At 39.2% G+C, this 20,756-nt stretch overlaps 1 protein-coding gene across 1 annotated transcript in view; it reads right to left on the bottom strand.

Annotated features, from left to right (window-relative positions):
* NKAIN2 (sodium/potassium transporting ATPase interacting 2) overlaps positions 1–20,438 on the bottom strand; it is a 539,262-nt gene extending 518,824 nt beyond the window's left edge. The window contains exon 1 of the mRNA XM_065631942.1: positions 20,366–20,438. Within this exon, the coding sequence (XP_065488014.1) occupies positions 20,366–20,419 (54 nt within the window). The 5' untranslated portion in view covers positions 20,420–20,438. The remainder of the gene's footprint in view (positions 1–20,365) is intronic.
* Positions 20,439–20,756: the final 318 nt, after the last annotated feature.

The following is a 20,756-nucleotide window of genomic DNA, read 5'->3' as shown; positions in this document are numbered from 1 at the left end:
TATGTTATCTGATATTTTTATGTGGTGACTAGGAGAATGCAGCTGTAGTTGAACTTCAGTACTGCCATACAAACTAATAGGACAGGTGTCCTCAAACACTGAAGATATTCTATGTCTTTTTTCACAATAACTATTTTTTTTTTCTTTAGACCCAGTGATAATCACCATCTGCATTTTTGTCAGAACATGAAATGCAGTTATTCACAAAGTCAGTTTAACTGGTCTTGTGCCTGTGCTAGATAAACAGAAGGAAAACATGCTTTGAATATAACAAATATTAGACTTTAAGACTTTCTTAAATTAATTTTTCCTCACATATAAATTCTAGCTACTAGTATTACTTATCAGTGTTCCTTAGAAAAGGAATAACTTGTATATGAGTAAACATTCATAAAATGATATATTTTAAAGATATTGAGATAGCATTTGATATCACGCATATAATTGGCCATCTGTTTCTACATTACATTTAACATAACATTTAATCACTTCCTATAGAAAAGGTAGTCAGACAGATACATATGCTTTAAAACTTTATTGGGAGATAGTATTGAAGAAAAAAGGGAGAAATGAAAAAGTAGTCAGGAAATTGATTTCTACTATATTTCTTCTTTTCTGACAATATTTAAAATTGCAAATATAGGTGAGTAATGGGGAGGTAAAAGCTAGAAGGCATGACGAAGTAATAAAATCCAGAAAAAGATCTCTGATTGAGCTTTGTATTGCCAAATATAAGGAGCTTTACAAATGCCAAACATCATCATCCAATTAATTTTTATGCTAATAATAAGAGAAATAAAAATAAGACAGAGAAAATAAAATACAACAGAGAATATTCCAGGAATTATAGCAAGCTGCACATTTCCAATGAAGTAATCATACTTTTTAATACTAGCAGTCTGGATGAAAAACTGAGGAAAGACAGCAAAGCTACTACATTAATGTTTTTGCCAATGAAAACAAAACCATAATGGTGGCTACCAATAACTTCCTTGAGTCACTTGGCTGATACACAGTTTTCATGGACTGTTACTTTGGCAATTGCAACAGAGCTCTCATAAGCTAAGACTTTCAAAGCTGCCAGAAAGGCATTTGCATGTCCATTTTATATTTAAATTTTAACAGATTAGGGTGACTGAAAACAGGGGCAGCTTTCAAAAACTTCAGTCTTGCTTTCACAAACTCAGAATTGGTGTGTTGAAAGCACACTTGCTTAAACTGAAAGACACTGGAGAGACAAAGAAACATCACTGACCTTTGATAAGCCCAGAAAGCACACCATCCTTCTGACAGAACCAGAACTGTCCTTACGAAGACTGTAGACCATAAAAAATACATTTTAAGTGTAAGGAGGTTTTTTTGTTATTGGTGGTGGTGTTTTGTGGGGTTTTTTTTCTTGTCTGGCAGATGGTAGTAAGTTCATAGCAACAGCAATCAGATGGATATGCAACAAATAAACCACAACATCCTTTTGTTTTGTTTTGGTTTTCCCCCACAGATTCAAAGGACAGTGCAGCCAAAGAGAAGGACAGATCAGGAAAAGAACAGCTCAGTTCTGCCTGTGAGATACCGGGGATGTAAAACACAGGACAACGGTCAGCAAAAAAATCTTTTCTGTGCAAAACATGGTTCAGGCACATTGAAAAGATCATGCAAGAAAGATTAATCAAAAAAAAATTATCTAAATTCAAAGATAATGTTATCTTCAGCTGTTCTGGAAATTGCTATAAGGAGCTATTGAGAGAAATAAAAAAGCCATAGAGGGATGCTCAAAGGCAAAAGACCACAATCTGGTGAGGAGCACCAGCATTCTGTGCACTGCCCTTGGCCCCTCACACGTGGCATCCCATGTCTGAAGGGGACTCTACAACCCAGCCTGTGGCAGGCACAGCCCTGCTCTGCAAGGGGGGTGCAGAGCTAAGAGAATGAACAGAAAAGAGCAATGTTATGACAATTACCAGGCTGCCTACATTTAGACTTGCTCAGTGTTTCTCCTAGGCACAGAGAATGAGGAGTATACTCATTTTTTGTTATTGAATCAGACAATGACCAGTAACTTAGCAGAAGAAAGCAAACTTAAGGAATTTCCCTTTTCAAGTCTTTTTAGATAACTACCAATGCTGATAGAATCAACCATATTTCAGAGTGCAAGAAAAAAAAAAAAAAGAAATAAAATTTATGTTTGATCCTTCCACCTTAATCCTGCTTTTCCTGATAAAGCAACTTGGTGTTGAGATAAAAGCAGTTTCTATAAGGAATTTTCTTAGGAGTTTTAATGTTTTAAACACAACTTTGTTTCGTAAAGAGGCATTTGTTTTAGTGTCTGAATCTAGTTTTTTGGTAACAGCAGTGAGTCAAAATCTAGTTACCTAGATTTGTAAGTAATCTTTGAACCACTTTACTAAAGAAGAAATTAAATAAAATCAGTCCTGAAAGGGAAAGCATTGAGGGTTACAGCTTCAGATCCAGTTTCCACTGATTGATGTCATGACTTTGGGCAAGTAACTGACATTACTTCTACCCAGCTCAATACCACACTAAACAAATTCCCAGTATAAGTCTGCTCTTAATACTCTTTATGCATCTGATAACTCTATCACAGAAAACACATAGTAGTCCAGTGAGCTGAGTCCAGGTACATTTCTTTAGAGACCTCTTCTGTTTCACATATATGGAGCTCAGGCCCCTTTTTCCTTTCTCTGTCCTATTCCTGCCCCCGACTAAGAGACAGATAGATGTTCCCGTTAATCCTGGGCTGCTGGTGAGGGTACTCTTGCTCAACATGGCTGAGAAATGAAGTCTTCAGCCCCAGTCTGCTCATGAAGCCAACAAATAGAAGCTTTTTTCTTATGTGCACAAACCAAAGAGTCACTATGTGAAAAATGGGCAGCATGACAGCCACCACCACTCCTTCTCCAGATAGATCGTGGCAGAAAGGACTGAGCTTCCCATTGGTACCAAAAGAGCAATCTCAGTATCTGTGTCCAGCACAGTCTGGCAAGCACAGATCTTAAGCCCATACAAGCATATAACGTGGGCAGTGGGTGGACACCTAAACCCAGCCAGGAAGGGAGATGAGACCCTTTCCCCAATCTCAGCATCTCCCCAGGAGTACTTCTGCTCACCCTGCTCTCTGCAGAGAAACCAAGCAACTATAGCCTATGCGAGGATCCAAGGTAAGTTCATGGAATTAATTTAAACAGCTTTCACGATATTGACTATTTCTTAGCTTACCAAGTAGCCAAAGCAGCAAATTAGTCTTCAGGCCCTACTAGCAGCTAAAGTAAGCTGGAAGATTAAGCTGGAAGAAGAGCAAACTAAGGGAAAACAATTCAGCCTTAGCATATCAACATCATACCAGTAAAGCTTCAGGGGATTTTAGCAAATGCTTAAATTTTGCATGGAATATTTTTCTGATGATTGAAAAGCTGCAGGAAACAAACACGGATATTTGTAAAGGAGTACTAAAATCAAGTTAGGAAAAAGTAAACTTAAAAGCTCGCATAAGTAATAATTAACCCCCCATAAAATCAAAATAACACAATTTTTAATATATTCAGCAACTACAAAGCATGTACTGCTTGACAATAAAAATGAAAAGATAAACAGAAAAGGAAAATTATTTGATATTTTTGTAAATTGAGCGAAAAGGCAAAAAAGAATAGGTTTCAGAAGTACAAGAAACCTGCAAACTACCACCTTGTCTTAGCCAAAAGGTCTCTTACTGTGAGTAGTTTTTAAAATACTGCAATGGCCCAAATGTAATGCACTCTTTCCTTTATCATGTGTCTTGTTAACGTGGCCTTAGTTTTGCTTTAAAAAAAATTAAAAAAAAATTTTAAAAAAACCCCAATGTTTATACAATTTATGAATAAAAGCTTGTCTCAATGACGTTATGCAGGGTCCTTAATTTATGCTGATTTCTTTATCATAAAATCTGAGCTGAAGATTGAATGTTAGTAGACTTTCTAAATATATTCAAAATAAACTACAGACAGCTACAAAGTTTTGTATTACTGATCTAAGCATATTAGATTTTTTTTTCACAAAGGGACCTTGAAGTGTGTCTGCTTGCTGCTGGAGCACATAAGCTAAAAGTATTGGGTTTTTTTCCATGTAGGCCACTCAAATGGCTCAACTGACTTCTCTTTCATGTGAGCAAGCCACAGGTAACTGGAATGAAGAGAAATTTCTGCCACAGGAAACATCAGTTCTGATGGTCAGCAATATGTAACATAGACATCCCTGTGTGCATGTGACATTCTGTCCATCCCACTTGTCTCTAGAGACCACTCTGTTTCCCTGGGCACTGTCCTAGTGCCTCCAAATAATGACCAGAACCAATGAGATCCCTGGTCAGCAAGATCCAGCAGCAGATGGTCTCCATCTGTATTCACTTTTGAAGTATACAACAGCTCTGAAGAGGAGTTCTGTATTTCTGTGTTCCCAGCAGGGTCCTGGGTCTTGCCATCTCTACTCACTATCCAGGTTGCTTTTTCTTTTTCTCTGCTCTCCTTCCTCTTTTTCCCAAATTAGCAGTCTGGCATTAATAATTATAGTAGGAAGTGGCAGAATGACTGACCTTTCCCATTTAATTCCATGACACAAATATGAAACATTTATCATTCACTCAGTTCACAGGTCTGCTAAAGACAAATTCACCTGTGACACATGCATCAAGATAAATTCATATCTCTTTCTAATACACTTCCATTAGTATCAGATTTATCATACATTCTCCTAAAGTCTTGAGTACCACCCAAGCAGTGTAGGAGAAGATGACACTATTCAGCTCACCACGATTCTAATTTAAAAACTCACAGTACACACACATTCAGAGCTATGACTTCATTCAGGCATATTTGCTTAAGCTGCTGTCTCCTTTGTTGCAATGCAGAGCTGAAAATGGGGATGTAATCCATTGCTTATACATACTCTTCATTCAACATATTGTTTAAGACTCTGCTTTTGCCTAAGCTACATCTACAAATCTTTTCTCAAAGAAGACCAGTTTTCCAACTCAAGCTGTAGAGATATGTGAGTTTTCCTTTGAAAGTCCCCAACCCCATGATATATTGAGTGTGATCATGTATGCACTGCAGTACACCCGCAGTACCTGACATCACTCCTTTAAATACAAATTTGATGTCAAATATGACATCTTTACACATCACCGAAACACATCCATTTTCTCTCCTGTTAGATAAGCACATATACATTTCCTGTATATGTACACATATATCGAATAAATATTTCAAAGTGGCATGCTTCCTTCAACCCCTCTATCTCATCTGACCCATGGATCCCTGAAAAACTGTTATTCATTTTGACCTCTTGGATTTCAGAGCGGTATAAAAAAGGTTGATCTAGGGGAAGGACATCCCTGTCAAATTAAATTCCCAAAATTCAAATCAGTCCCACCTGTGATGCATTTTCTTTCTTTTCCATCTCCTCTCCCCCTTCCTTCATCCCCACAGCTCATGGTGGTTCTGTTACTATATCAGAGACCAGTTCTTATTTTCCTAACTGCACTTCTTGAATCCAATAAGCCTTACTGTCATTTCGTTCACTTCTTGCCAATGAATTTTCTTTCACTGAAGAAACATTTCCCCAAGATGTGCAGTATTTCTTGGGAGCCTCTCTGCACCTTTTTCTCCTGTCTTGCTGCAACAGAATGGATATTCCCTCACATTTTTAACCACAGTTATCTATAGGAAAAAAGATGATAGTCCAATGAAATGTTGGTGGATTTGTTTGGCTAGACATTACCTTGGCACCAAACAGATCACTGACTGACTAACTGCAACCAAGAAGATTCACTAAGCCTCAATGACATATGAAAGAACTAGAAAGAGTCATTCTGTCCAGAAATATTCTGTCTTTATTAATAGCTACTTATTAGGCAATTCTTGCTGCTTATGTGGCTTACCTTATAGCTATATAAGCAACATTGCTCATAGCAGCAGCAACAGAAGGCAAGCTAATACAACAAGTATCAACTAAGCAGTGGCTCAATCTACCTGTCACTACCAAGATATTTCAAGGAAGTAACACAAGTAGGTCCCAAGTAGTGAAAAGATATGAACAGTGACAAAAGGAGGATATGAAAGAAAACCACTCTCACATACTCCATGAGCGCCTGTCAGCTCTTGAGAAACACACACTCAGTCATCATTATGAGGGTAAATAGTCCTTATAAGGATGGATTTTATTAACTCTATTTTACAGCTTTCCTGTTTACAATTATATCCATCTTATTACATAAGCAAGATTGAAGAAATAGCCTCTTTTTTCTTTTTTTTTTTCCTTTTTTTCCTCCTCTTTTTTTTTTCATGATGTGTTGTGCAGATCCATCAGGAAATGCTATAATTTAACAAATTTGGTTATGGCAGAGTGTATGCATGTGGACATTCATGTGTGTGTGGAGGAGGCAGGGGAGCATGGTATAAGCATCTACCTTTCCACTCCACTTTTCTTTAAACCTGGCTGGCTTCAGAAGCAGCACACTCCATCATGCAGTGTATCTGCCAGGATAAGTGATAACAGCCCCTCCAAAGGAGTCTTTTATTCTCCAGATCCTCTGTCAGCATGCCACCAAAAGAGACTACAGCCCTACAGCCGGTCCAGGCAAATCATTGGCTGCCTAACGAGGACAGCTTGCCTGTGCTATTGCACAGCTGATTACAAAGATGAAGGTATTGAAAGCAAATATAGAGGGTGGAAAAAGTTTAAAAAAAAAAAGAAAAAAGTTTTGTCCATATTTTAATCTACTCTACACCTAGTATAAAGAAATATACACCAGATGTGCATGTGGGCAGAGAGACCATATGTATTCTGTGTACTCTAGGCACCTAATTTAGGACCTGATATTCTGTACTGAGTTGGTAGATACTGGTTCTTCCACACCATGATTTAGAGCACCTAAGTTAGCTAAATGCTAACAAAGAGCAGTGAATTCTCCTCCTGGGGGCACCTGCCTGCCTATATCATCTTGATAGGCAGCTCAGGCACTGAGGTACCTGGTGGGAATTCCTCTCAGGTGCTAACATGGATAGGAAAGTATAGTAGCAAATAAAGAAAGAAGCAGAGAAAATGGCACAGATCTCCAATAACACGCACTAGAAATATGTACTTTAAGATTATGCCAGCTGGCTAGTGAAAGAGCTTATATTACTTCTGCAATCATAGGGATACTAAAGAAGACACAAGAAGAAAGGGATTATAAAAGAAAATAACTATATGATATTTTGCAAATACAAGTACTCTCATTAAAACTCCATAGACACGTCTTCCCTAAGTGATTATTAAGTGCCTATGAAAAGTGCTCCCCCTTTCCAAGGCCACCTTCCCTATGGTAGCACCACCCACGGTGGAGGGTATCCAGTAAAGCCACGATGGTGTAAAACCTTCTTCATGAAATCAGTAAGCTTGTCAAAGCAAGTATTTATTTTCTTACATTGTAGGAAGATTAACCAAAAGATGGGATTTTCTAACTTATTTTTAATCAAAAATGAGGGTGGTCTAATATTCCTGAAACAGTAGTGTGGAGGCAAAGCGTGGAGTGAAAATCTAGGTAGACCACTGTAACAAAAAGATGTGCCAATCAGAAATATTTATATATATTTGTAAAACTACTTTTCAGCTCACCATCAGCTCCTGCTGAGACAATTATCGATCAATATTCTGTCAAGTATAACATAATTCTAGAGATTTATTTTCTTTGTCCATCACCTTAACCTAAGACCTGCTGAATTTCAATTGAAGTAAATAAATCATATTTACTTTTTGACCTTTTAAAAAATATTCACTAAGCACATTTCATCCTTATCAAATTTGATGTTCTAAAGGGATTCAGGTGGCTGCGTTAGCATACTGACCTTATACAAGTTCTAGGATGGCTATGATGTAGAGCACAATACTTTTAGTAGAAATGAATTGCACACCATTGCACATGGATCACTTGGGTCTAGGTTGAACCTTACATAAGAGGCAGCACAAACCCGTACTGCTCTAGGAAAGATCTGCACAATTAGGAAGAAAGAGCCGGCAGGGAACACATCATTCATCAATTCAGGTTCCTCACAAACACAAGTTGACAGATAACATGGAAATGCTCCTGGAAGATTACCCATTCCTTCCCTCAGCAAGCATGCCTCAGCACACTCCTCTCAACAGATGTCACATCTTCAAAATAAATGGTGTAAAAGCTCTAAGCTACAAGACTTCACTCAAGAAAATCAGAGACAACCCAGTGCCAGAGTCTCAGGCCTCTGCATGAGCACAAGCCTTCTTCTCCACCTTCCTGATGGGTTTTATGGGTGAGAAATTGACGCAATTCTCTGTGAAATCATTTAACACCAAAAGAATGCAGCCAGCTCAGTGGACATCAGTATGTTGGGGAAAGAACGGTGCCACCGAGTCTTGGCCCCCTGGATGCCACCATTCACAGCTTATGCAGAGGACACTGAGCATGCTCTCGTCAGCCTGCCCAAAAACCTATTCACAGCTGGGCATTACCAACACAGGGAGTCATCTATAAGAGAAGAGAAAATCTTGTTCTAAATTGCGCAGGTGGGCCTGGGGTGCAGAGGTTAGAATCAAGATCTCCTAAAATCTGGAGAGGTCAAAACGCAAGGTTTACATCTCACATATATTCCAGTTATGACAGACATACCTTCCAAACTGCCTCAGAGATGGTTGTTCTGAAGTACTCTTCTAGTACTTGTTGGTAACGCATCTCAGTCAATAACAATTTCGTTTATCTTTTTAATTTTTTTTTTTTTTTAACACTGACTGTGTTGCTATTCCCCAGTTCTCTCTCGATCACCCAACCAGTTCACCTGTGAGGGCAAACAAATATCCCCACTTCCCCAAGCCATCTTTATTGAATGTTTCAATACTCGCACCGAATACCAGGGCAGCAAGGATCTTCATTGCAGTCATTCTTAAACCAAAAGGTAAAAGGGTTTTCTAACTCATATAAAAACATACTAGCAGTGTGTCAAAAGCCAGCTATTTTTAAATGGCATAATCACAAAATGAAATGTCAAATATTAACTGTTCAATCCATTCATCACTGTAGCTTTGTATAACTGCCTTGTCTTAAATTAGTAAGGAAACTGTCTGGAATAGTTGCTGCAGTTTCAAGAGTAGTTTTCACCTTCCAAGGAAAGTGAAGGTTTGTTTTCACCCAGAAATCTAATTAGTCACCCCAAATATTGCACAACTTCTAATTTACTCAAATTTTGAAAAATAAACAAAAAACAGCAACAAAAGAGAAATCTACATGTACATAGAGGCATGGGTTTACATTCCCTAAGCCAGTCTAAACTGCCCACTATACAGATCTGAGCTGAGAGAAGCAAGTGCTTAAGAACATACACATGTGACTCACTACAAGAGCTAAAATGCCAAGAGGTGGTTCTTGAAAACATGTTCTTGGGTTTGGCATGGCCAACAAACCTTGTTCATTGCAAATGGTTTTCTCCACAGCTGAGTTTATATTAGCTCTTGATGGCATTAGGATGGCACTGTGCCACTTCTGTATTCTCCTTTGTTCCAAATTGGTCCCATTCTCAGCAGAAGTGACAGCAGCCAAAGCGCCACTAGACCATCTGAGGAGCCTTGGTGAAATCTGGTGACAGTAATCCCATTTTTAATTCTGCTGAAGTTAGAGAGCGACTGAGGAGTTACCATGAAACACAACTTGGAAATATCCCCTGCACACCAATCTTCATTGTGGCTGCTCTACATTGATGGGGACCTGCGTATCTGGCCTTCTAGCGAGGGCACTCAGCATAATCTGAGAGACTCAGGTGTTGTGCATTCGGACAGTACCTTTCTTACTCACCTGCTACAAGGGCCAAATAATAATTGCTGGAAGTTCAAAGCCTCCTTACAGGCACTGCACTCTGAACAAGCATGTGAATAGTTCTGCTTCATCACTGCTTCATTCCTGGTTTTACACCTGCATTAATTAACTGAAGCCATGAGAGCTGCAGCATCCCCCGTTGATGTAATGCAGAGGAGGGTTACACTCATAACTTCTATCAGTGGTATTTATGTATTTGTCTTGGGCAGAGAGGAACAGCTGTCCTGCAATAAGGCACTCGTCATGACAAATATAATACTGACATGGGACACACATAATTGTCTTTATTAGCACACTGCAAAGCAAAAATGATTGCAAATGCCAGGAACCAGAAAAAAAAAAAAACCAAACATTCTCCCCCCACTTTTTTTTATTTCAATTTGCAAAGAGCAGCACATTTCTGCATCAAATAGAGCTTACTAAACCAGCTGCCTTTTGTTATTGCCCTTATGCCTATCTGTGATACTATACAACAGATACCACTTTATCGGTGTCCATAAATAACTTTTATTACTCATCTAAAAAAGCACAGTTTAGCACGACGCAGAACAGACATCATCTCTTCCAGCGGGTTGAGGACAACAACTTTCTTCTGTACCTGCCACTACAACCCTACCCCTGGGTGATGGCTTTCATTTAAAAAAAATAAAGGAAGAGAAAAAAAAAATCGTGCCAGACAGCAGCCCCTCTAAATATTGTGCTAAATATTGTGAGAGGTTGCCAGAACTAGAAATGGGCATTACAAGGTAAATTGCTGAATACTGTATTCAGCTGCAGTTCGTTGTGGTTTTCCCTCTGCAAGTACCAAATTTACTGACAGCTCTGCACTCAGGAAAGCCGGTTTGATAAAATCCAAGACAACGAACTCTGTTTTCAGGATACACTGAAGCCCATGTCTCGTGTTAACACTACCAGTGCCATCATCTGGTTTGTTACCAGCTGCTGCTGTCACTGCCTGGGACTGCTGTTAGTTTCAAAGAAAATAAAAACTTAACTGCCTCAGGGGCATGAAATGGGTGTGGCCAATATTTTTTTTTTTTTTAAAAAAAAAGGGAAAAACCATTTTATAGCTAATGGCAAAAATAACATCCATATTTTCCATTCTTTTTTTCAGACAAGCCTCTTATTCTTTTTCATTCCTTTAGCTGCTCATGTTTTCATTTGTTTCACTGTCATTTGCTCTGCCAATTGGAACAGTGATGTAATGACATATGACTGCCTGATATTCAGTGGCACTCACAGCACCTTTGTCACTGGTGGTTCAAGTGCACAATGACCAGTATCTTGAGTTTAATGTATTTGTGGCTTTGTGATGGCAGCAATGACACACAACAGGCTTTTTTTCTCCTTTTGTTTCTGTGCTCTGTAATAGAACAGCCTGCCACAGAGACTGTGACCAGAGAATAATGAAAAATGCTGGGCCATTGTTGGTCATGGCAAAAATTTGCAAACTTCACATTTTTTTTAATTATTGAAGAATGGCTTTTCAGAGATCCATGCATTGTTCTAAAGAGACATCGTAACATCTATCTTTCTTTCCTCACAAAAGCTTTTTATCTTCAAATGAGAACAATACACTCTTTGAGGGCCAATTAGTAGTCCACCTATGAAGAAGTTTAAAGGAATTTTTAATTAGTAAATTGACCCATGGTGTGAGTCACCTGGAAAGGAATTACATCATTTCCTAAGACAGTTAAGCTTTCTTTGGCAAATATTAGTCAGTACCTTAGATTCAAGACCCTCTGTCTCTTAGTGTTATCTTGTTCATGTAAACCAATTTCATTCAATACTGCAGGATCACTCAGACAGTAAATATTATTCAAGGTGAACAGAGGCAGCCCTCTAACCCTTGTCCTCAGCCTCTAGCACAACTCTCATTAATCCAGAAATATTATGCATCGCTCGTGGTTATTCTGCCCAAGTTCTACAAAATAAGAGTTTCACAGTCTATCCTCTCTACTACAAAGATACCACTGAAGATGAGCAGGCTTAACTATATAATGGAGTAAATGAAGGTGCATGCAGAAGAGAGGCTGCAGTTTCATTCCCAACTGGGAAGCAACTCAAAGATCCCTATTTAGTCAATGGAAAGAGGCAGCCACCTCCAGAGGGGGCTCAGAGCATATTCATTACATGCTTATATGAGGTAGCATTTATCTCTCTCCCACCATCAGCAAATGGTCCCTAATTTTTACCTTCTGAAAGGTGATGTGACATACAAACATGACAGGCATCAGCCTTTGACATGCCTCTCAGGAATAATAGAATTAACCTCATACACTGCCTTTTGTACAAAACTCTGCTAATGAGAATTCCTTCATAAGAGGAGTGAGGAAACCAGACCTCAATGTTATGATATGAATATAGCACACGATAGCGTGTTCCTATTCCCATTCACATATACTGATAACTTGCCAGTTACATGCAACTGGTGACTTGTCACTAGAGATGCAGCCAGCCTAACATCCCAACTGAGGAGATAAAAAGACATCAACCTGAGCCCTGATGTTAGAAAGCTAATGCTTCAAACAGCATAGGAAAAATCTAAGATTCATTTATGTCATATAAATGGTACTTTTAGTGATTTTAGCAATCAGTACAATAATCAGCAGTTCTTATATACGTTACATCATTTCATAGGCAGCACAGAAGCAAATTTGTGTATAAGTGGTAAAGCTGAGCCTCAAATGAAAGACATTTTCAAGGTATCCAGATATATGTAAACATTTAAGAGGGAATCAGCAGAGCCCTGAACTGATAAACATTTCTCATAAGTTATGTATGAATTAAAATCAAGGTTTTATTAAAAATGCATAAGTATGATCTGTGGTGAATAGAACTATTAGCTATGCATGTTTACTTTTTACTGAACACAGAAATCAGTAATTCTTCTTCTAAATGTCATTTCTATCAGAGGGTTATAGAATGATAAAATGCTGAAAAATTCTCGGATGCCATCCAGCTGGTACATATACATCTGGGAAGAGGGCATAATATAACAAACTGCAAAATGTTTATTTGCCACAGGGGCAAGAAAATATTTCAAATATTGTGTCCATTTAACTTTACAAGTCAGGTAGCACTCAACAGCCCCTCTCTTTCACTCACCACAATAAAAAAATAAATTAAGATTAATCTGGATGACAATAAACTATTTGATCCCTTAAAATTATTACGTTTTGAGCATACTCTTCATGACCACACATTATTTACAGTAGTCCCTGTCTTCCTCACTCCTGCTGGAAGCTACATAAAATCACCTAAATACCAAAGTGAGCATAAATTGGTTTTATCAATTTGATTTTAGCATCAGTGAGTAGTTACAGAAAAATGGAAGGCACTATCTTGGGTGGTTTTGGGGGTTTTGTGTGTGTTTGTTTGTTTGGGTTCTTTTCGGGGATCTTAAGGGAAGTATGCGAAAAAGCTGACATTGCTCTGGTGAAACCAGATTCCTTAGTTTCTCCTTCTGCAGTCAATGAAGTGACAAATACCTTTCCAAAACAGCAGTTCTCAATTTGGTGATCATATACAGTCCTGTAGTTCACAGACAGTCCTTAACATCAAATAGTCCTCAATAGACTAATGAAAATTGAAGAGAGAGGAAAATGTAAATAATAAGTACTATGGATGGCAAAACAGTATAAAATTAATCTGTGGTTTCTTCTCCCCCTGCATCTCCCAAAAAGCCTCCTTAAGCTGAAGGACTGCTTCACTTAAAGCATGACTCTAAAGGGCAGTTTAGGGAAGGAAACATTAAGCACTTTGACCTGCCCCCTTTTCTGACCACAGAGGAGCCTGGAGAGATTATCCCGATTCAGCCAGACCATCAATACTCTGACATCAAGACTCATCAATACCTACCCAAATGCATAGCTGTCCCTTTTGGCACTGTACACCTTGGATAACCTCTCAAGCTCCCAGTGGACCACGGGACTAAAAAGGCAGTTTGGAGAGTATGGGGATATCCAGAGAGTTCACTGGGCATTGACATCAGCCTCCAGAGCAGACCACTGGCCAAATCTCATCAGTCTCTGAGCCCAGGGATGTTTCTCAAAAATTCATGCTAGCTGAAACTAGATGTTGAGACCCATGTCATCAGGTGCACCAGAGTGTTGTGAAGACCTCAACAGGATTTAGACTTTTTCCTGGAACAAATCCACTTACAACACCAAGTACTTGTTTACAAGCCTCATATGCTGCACTTGCATTGTATACATTCCCATCGTAGAGTAACTATCAACTCAAAACGTTATGGTTCTTCTTCGAACCATTTTGCAATGAACTCTGTTCCTTTCTGTTGACTACAGAGAGATTTCTCTCCACTGACTACAGGGAGATTTTAGTGTTTTCTTTTTAAATGCTTACTTAGTGCTTTTTGTAAAGAAACGGGGAAAAAAAAAAAAAAATCACCTGCTGCTCATCATTCAAGGTGCTGGCTCAAATCTCTGTCAACGGGAAATTAATTCCTACTGCCAAAGATTTGCCTCATGGCTGTACAAGAAGAGTAACTCAGCTAGATATTCTGGGTCACTATATTCAGGTACTTTATTCAGCTCCTCTCAATCTATTCAAACTTTTCCCTCCTACCCATCATCAGAGTATCTGAATGTTGAATCTGCTCACTGAACTCTAAAGGAGTTCAGCTTCAAAAAGCAGTGAATTAGGCTTGTTATTCAGCTGATACGAAATCTTTTCTTTGTAACTTAAAACAACATACTCTGCTTTTCTTGAAATGCATGATTGGTTATTCACAATTATTATTCATTCACACTTCTATGAAAAAATCGTATTGTACCATTCACAGTGAAAGTGATATCCATTTTTTGTCAGCATCACTGTTGTTGACCTCAAGTTATGAGAAAAAATAAAAGTAACAGTTTAGTTATGGATCTTCAGTATTTTATCTCAAAAACAGAATAGAAAAAGAGTGTTTACTTTTCTACTAAGGTCTCACTGAAACCTAAAAATGTTGCTACATATTTTCTTAGCAATGAAAGATGTTAACTCTCTGAACTCATGACCAAGTCCTTGTTTTATATATTTCCAGCAACACCTCAAAATCTACTTCTTAGTATTATACAATAGCTTTCAAACATACATCTGCTGAAAGTCTGCTATTCACAGGACTGTTTCCTTTTCATTGCTAGTGGGATCACAATGTTTTTGGATGCAATGAAAGTATGACTTTCATTTTCTTTCCTATCAAAATTGAAACAAAGCAAGGAGCAGAATTTTAAACAAGCACAGATTCAACTCTTTTCTAGACTGATAAACCTACAGATCTACAGGTTAAGAACAGTAACAATATCACTTTCCATTCCATATGAAAGTCCACTTTTTTAATTCCCCTTTTGCTAGCAGAGAACACAGGAACATGTACATGTCATCAGAATGTTCCATTGCAGACACTTCGTTCCTAAAGCTGCTATTGAAAACCATTGGAAACAGCAACAATGAAGCACAATTAAAACACACACTCAAAAAGAAAAAACAACCCTCCCCAAAATCCAGCAATTAAAAACAAACAGCAAAATTTCACTGCTGCTTCCCTATAGCAAAAATTGAAAAATAAACTTGCTATGTACACTAGTTTTGTGATTTGGAGTGCTATTGGAAAGTATTCTGATGATATGCCTGGTATGAGAGCCCATACTAACAAAAAGATGTTCATTATTACATAAAACTGCAAAGTAACTAATCCCAGGGAGTCTCTGCTGTAAATGCCTTTGCTTTGCTCTCACAGAGGCCTCAGCTCTAATCTGGCAAACCTCACTCTTTGAAGGTCCAGAGACAAGTCAGCCTGAAAACTGTTAAAACATGAGTTTTTCCCCAAGTAAAGATATTAATGGTATTAAACTCTGCTGAACTTTGTAGGCACATTTGTGATATAGACTAGAACTTGCCATGATCATCGCTCCTGAAGTGTTTGAGCATAAAAATGTTTGCTGATTATGCTTAAAAAAGGCAAAACAAACATTTACAGGACTAAACACTGAGGCAGACTTTTTTTTTTCTAAGAACCAAGCTCTTTTCTCTGTAGTTACACATACCATTGTTTTATAATGCATGTGAGAACTGGAAGAGTACAGGACATTCTTCAGTCTTACATCATGTGTGCAATATAGATTACAAGCATCTCTCATGACATCAGAAGAAGGAACAGACATGTGGTAGACACTACTTCCAAATTTGTATGGAGTTCAATGCCTGCATTTCAGTGGTTCTACCACTTTATTTGCCGCAGATCAAATATGTGCCTTTGTGTGCAACAAGGTAACTAAATATATGTTTGCGGACATGGTCATCACAAGTAAGTATAGAAATCACCTCAGTTGATACAGTTTTTGAAATAAAGCATATGAATTTTGTCTTAATTTGCATTTGTCCTGGACAAGCACAGAACAAGGATATTTTCATATAAGCTGTTAGCATTTCAATCTTTTTTTTTCATTAACTCAAAGCAAAGGTGAAGATTTGGTCTATGTTAGCAAAAGCAACCAAATCTGGGTGACTTTGTCATTTGGTTTGGCCACAATGACACATTTGGACAATGGCTTCAGCCACTGGAAGAGGTTGCAGAGAGATACAGCCAGGCTGTGTGTCAACGTGCTTATGCCCCAAACAATGAGGTGCTAGTGAGGAAGAGACAATGCAAACACCATCCACTGATGCCTGTGACAGACAGATTTTCTGAAACTGGGGAGTTAGTGCCCATTATAATATGTTTATTTAGAACATCAGACTGAATACGCCAGAATCACTAGCTGAGTCTTGATATATATGTTTACAAATTTTATACTGTTTTTAATATTTAGCTAGAATATCTGAACTGTATTACAATTTACTTAAAAAAAAAAAGAGAACAGGCAAAATGTACAGAAGAATGATATAAATAAATTCAGATAGAAACAGAGAAGCCAGTGCAAAGGCTGAATTATCTGTTATCTAATTAGCCTTGGGAGTATGGCTGTCATTGCCTGATGGATAGAAACAATACGACAATGATTTCATAAGGAAACTTGAAGTCTCCAGAAATGTTGTCCTTTGTCATCACTGCACTTGGGAAGAGAGCTTCTAAGCTGAAAACATGCAGTACTTTTTACTGTTTTGCCACTGCTCCGAGCTTTCCCAAGTAGTGATAAAGGACACACAAAAAGTTTCAAACTGGCGTCCATGGGGCCCTTGAAGCCTTCCAGAAAGCACTGAACCAACAATAAGCTTGGCAGTTTCACCTTTGCTGCTCTTGCTATTAAAAAGTCTAAGCAACAAGATATTAGTGTTACTGATGTAAGCTATTAATAGAAAAGGAGACACCCAAAAATAAAGAGGTTTAAAGGACAAAATGCAATAGCAGAGAATTCTTTCAATGCAACCAGCATGGTTGACATAAAAACTACCAGAGCCCCTAATGCCTGCATTTCTCTTGAGAAGCACAAAGTATAGGGGACACCAAAATTAGTATCTTAAACAAAAAGATATTTTGAGATTATTATCCTCATATACAGAAAGTAATGCCTTGTTCCTAACATCAGCAAAATTAGCTCTTACTTGCTGTTAATTCTTCTCATTGGCTACAAATGCAGAAGAAAATAAGCCTTCAAAGGTTGCTTTCCATAGTACAAATAAGAGCACAAACAGGAAGGTATATGTATGTTAATAAGCAGAGGAGCAATGATCAGTATGCCCTTGAGAGCAGAAACATTCCTTGAGGTTTCCGATAATCTGATGGTAGAGTAGGTTGCCTTAGCTATAAGCATTTAAAATGCATTTGTGAAAATAATTCTGCTTGTGCAGGGTCTCTCAAGTTGACGTAGCTCTACTCCTGTACCATTATTTGAAACAACTACCTTTTTCTGCCCATTTGCAGACACCAACATCATCTATATATGCACAATATGAAACAAGTTATTGAACTGCAGTATTCCTCAATATTATTTATTGTACAGTGCCTACAAAGACCAATTAGATCACCACACCCTAGCTCTGCAGACAGAATATTCTCATTTGAAAAAAAATGCAAGAAACCTTTCTTTTTACAAAACTTTTTCCTCAAATGAAAAGTATATTTTCTACTTCAAACATGATCATTTAAAAACTGAAACCCAGGTATCAGTAATAAAAGATCTTCATGTTAAGAGTTTTATGCATTTTTTAAAGTATAGTTATCATTGTAGAAATGTTTCCCACCCCCATCTCCCCAGACCAGATAACTTCTTCATCCTTTGTGTTTCATTTGTATCTGCATTAACATGGCTGCTAATTTGAGGATGAATCTTGACAGCATTTGCTCCTTTAAGTAGCCTTTACCTAAGAAGTAGTGACAACTAATCAATCAACCCATAGGCCTGCTTAGGAGAGTTAAGTCTCCTTGACTTAAAACTCATGACCTATTCCCATCTGATGGTATATGGCACATGAAGGAATATGGCAAGTGATTTTAATCAAGTGCAAAGAGATAATTTTTTTCATTTCCAGCTACTTTTTCTCATGTAAATAATTATTCCTGCTTTGAACCTATCTAAATAATATTACATAGGCCAAGTGTGATTCAGAAGTTGGCGTTGCTGATAGCAAATCCTTTTCTTGGTCAGGAAAAATTAAAGTTTTCTTTTATGTTATGAAAATATGTTAAAAGTTTGCTTAAACTAGTCCAGAATACAATTTCACTTTTTAAAATATATATATTTGACAATGTAGTTTACAACCACTGTTAAACAGCGAACAGTAATGCTACAATTCTACAGCAGCTTACCTGTTCATCCACCTGCTGACACATTGCTATGGGGCACTTCTATTGATGTTTTTACTATGAGTTTTGTTTGTATTTTTGTCACCATGAGTTAGCAAACACATTTTCTTTCACAGACTTTCAAAACAATAATAATTTAACATCTTAGCAGATTACACAGTTATCATAACCTCCTGTTTGTTAAGTGCAGTAAAAAAACAAAACAAAACCACCAAAACTCAACCTTTTGCCTGTAAAAGGTACAATTTAAACAATTTTTTGCTCCCTTTGCAGACAAAAAAAAAGTATGCCTCTGAAACGTAAATAGATCCAGAGAACTTCAGTGATTAATTTTATGTTTCCAAATTGCTGCAAAAGGCTACATTCCTACCATTCCACTCAAGATTCACTACTTCTATTCAAGATTCTTTTTTTAGACAGTATGCATGGATAAATCACATCTGATAAGATACATCCAGCTACAAAAAATCAGATAACTTAGATGGAGAACAGCATATACAAATAAAATGTTTTCCACAATACAAAAGGATTAGGGGTTGATTACAATCGACAGAAAGACCACAGGCATTTTGAATTTCTGATCTGCTAACACATCTTCCTTTTTCTGCCCTGTTTTACTGATTTTGGTCCTTGAAATCTACTGGGCTTTTTCTTCTGTAGTTCTCCTAGTACCTGTCTGCAGGAGAGGAATTGGCGACAATGCTGGTTGCTATCGATACCAACTAATACTTTCTCAGCAAAACTGTTCAGTAAGAGGTAGAGACTTGGAGTAACGTGGATTATTTCCTTCCTCCCATAAGGTTAACTGCCTAACAAAGGTGCTTCCAGCAGCTGTTCCGTCAGCACATGAACACTTGGTCTAATGAAAATAAGAAATGGGGCACATTTCATTGAGAGGTCTTCAGCTGTGCGTCACTGCATTCCAATCCACAGGAATTCTACACATCGTGTATCTGATTTGATAACAATAAGATAATCCATGTACATATTACAGGAAGAGATGTTTCTTTAGTTTTTTAACTTTAGTCACTTTTAAAGCGCAACAATACAATTGTACAGTCTAACAGTCTTTCTAACCAGGTCTATTTTTAGGCAGCTTCTTTGTTATTGTATCTCAGCGCCCACTTTTCAAACTCGGTCCTAGTTTAGCTGGTAGCTGAGCTTACAAGAGCTGCCACATGCCTCCTCTATAGATAAGCGTAAACATATAATTGTTTTAGTTCTGTAACAACATAATGATACAATGTTAACATACACTGCCTAATAAGTCTGAAAGGGAAAAAGGTAAAAAGATACACCTCTGCAGAAGAGCTCAGGCATGACAACTTCACACATACACACACCTGTGTGGCAAACTGTTTGCAATCTGTGCATCACCCCTGACACGGCCGCGTCCTCGCCTTACATAAGGCCAGCCAAACACCGGCCTGCCAGAGGAAGTCAGGTACCAACTTGAGGCATCGCTTGGGAAAACTGCCCGAGTTTATTAACTCCGCCGTGCGCCCACCGCATCCTCCCTGGCAAAGCTTCCGCGAAACTACCTGTAACGCAGCCCCTATTTCCCACGCCTTTCTCCATCCCGGCCCCCGCGCCCACTCCTCGCCCAAAGCGCGGGCGCTGCTCCCCCCGCTCCCAGCCCCCTCGCCTCCCCGGGCTCCCCCTCCGGGCAGCGGGGGAGCCGCCCCACCGCCCCCTCCCTCCTTCCTTCCCCCCTTCCTCCGCGGGCCGCCCCCGCCGCCACTCACCAGCTGCGCGCCGCACACCGCCACCAGCGTGCACCGGCCGCTGCAATAGCCCATGGCTCCCGGCACCCCGCGCCGCCGTCCCGCGCCGCGCCCACTCAGGCGGCGGGAGAGCACCGCCCGGCCGCCGCCCGGCTCCCGCCTGCCGCCGCCGGCGCGCCCCAGCCCGGGACCCGCATGGGGGCGCGCCCGCCGCCCGCCCTAGCCGCGGCCGCAGCGCCCGCCGCCTCGGCGGCCGCCGGCAGCGGGGCCGGCTGCCCCCGCGGAGGGCGGCAGCGCCGAGCGGAGGGCGGCGGCAGGTGCCTGCAGGAGCAGCCGCGCTCTGCCGCGCAGCCCCAGAGGCATCTGGGCTTCAAAGTTTGCCCCCTCAACTCCGCTCGCAAACCATCCGGGC

Source organism: Caloenas nicobarica, chromosome 3 (genome assembly GCF_036013445.1).
Source record: "Caloenas nicobarica isolate bCalNic1 chromosome 3, bCalNic1.hap1, whole genome shotgun sequence".
Taxonomy (NCBI): Eukaryota; Metazoa; Chordata; class Aves; order Columbiformes; family Columbidae; genus Caloenas; species Caloenas nicobarica.
Note: the sequence above shows the minus strand (reverse complement) of the source record. Positions and strands in the feature narration are given on the sequence as shown.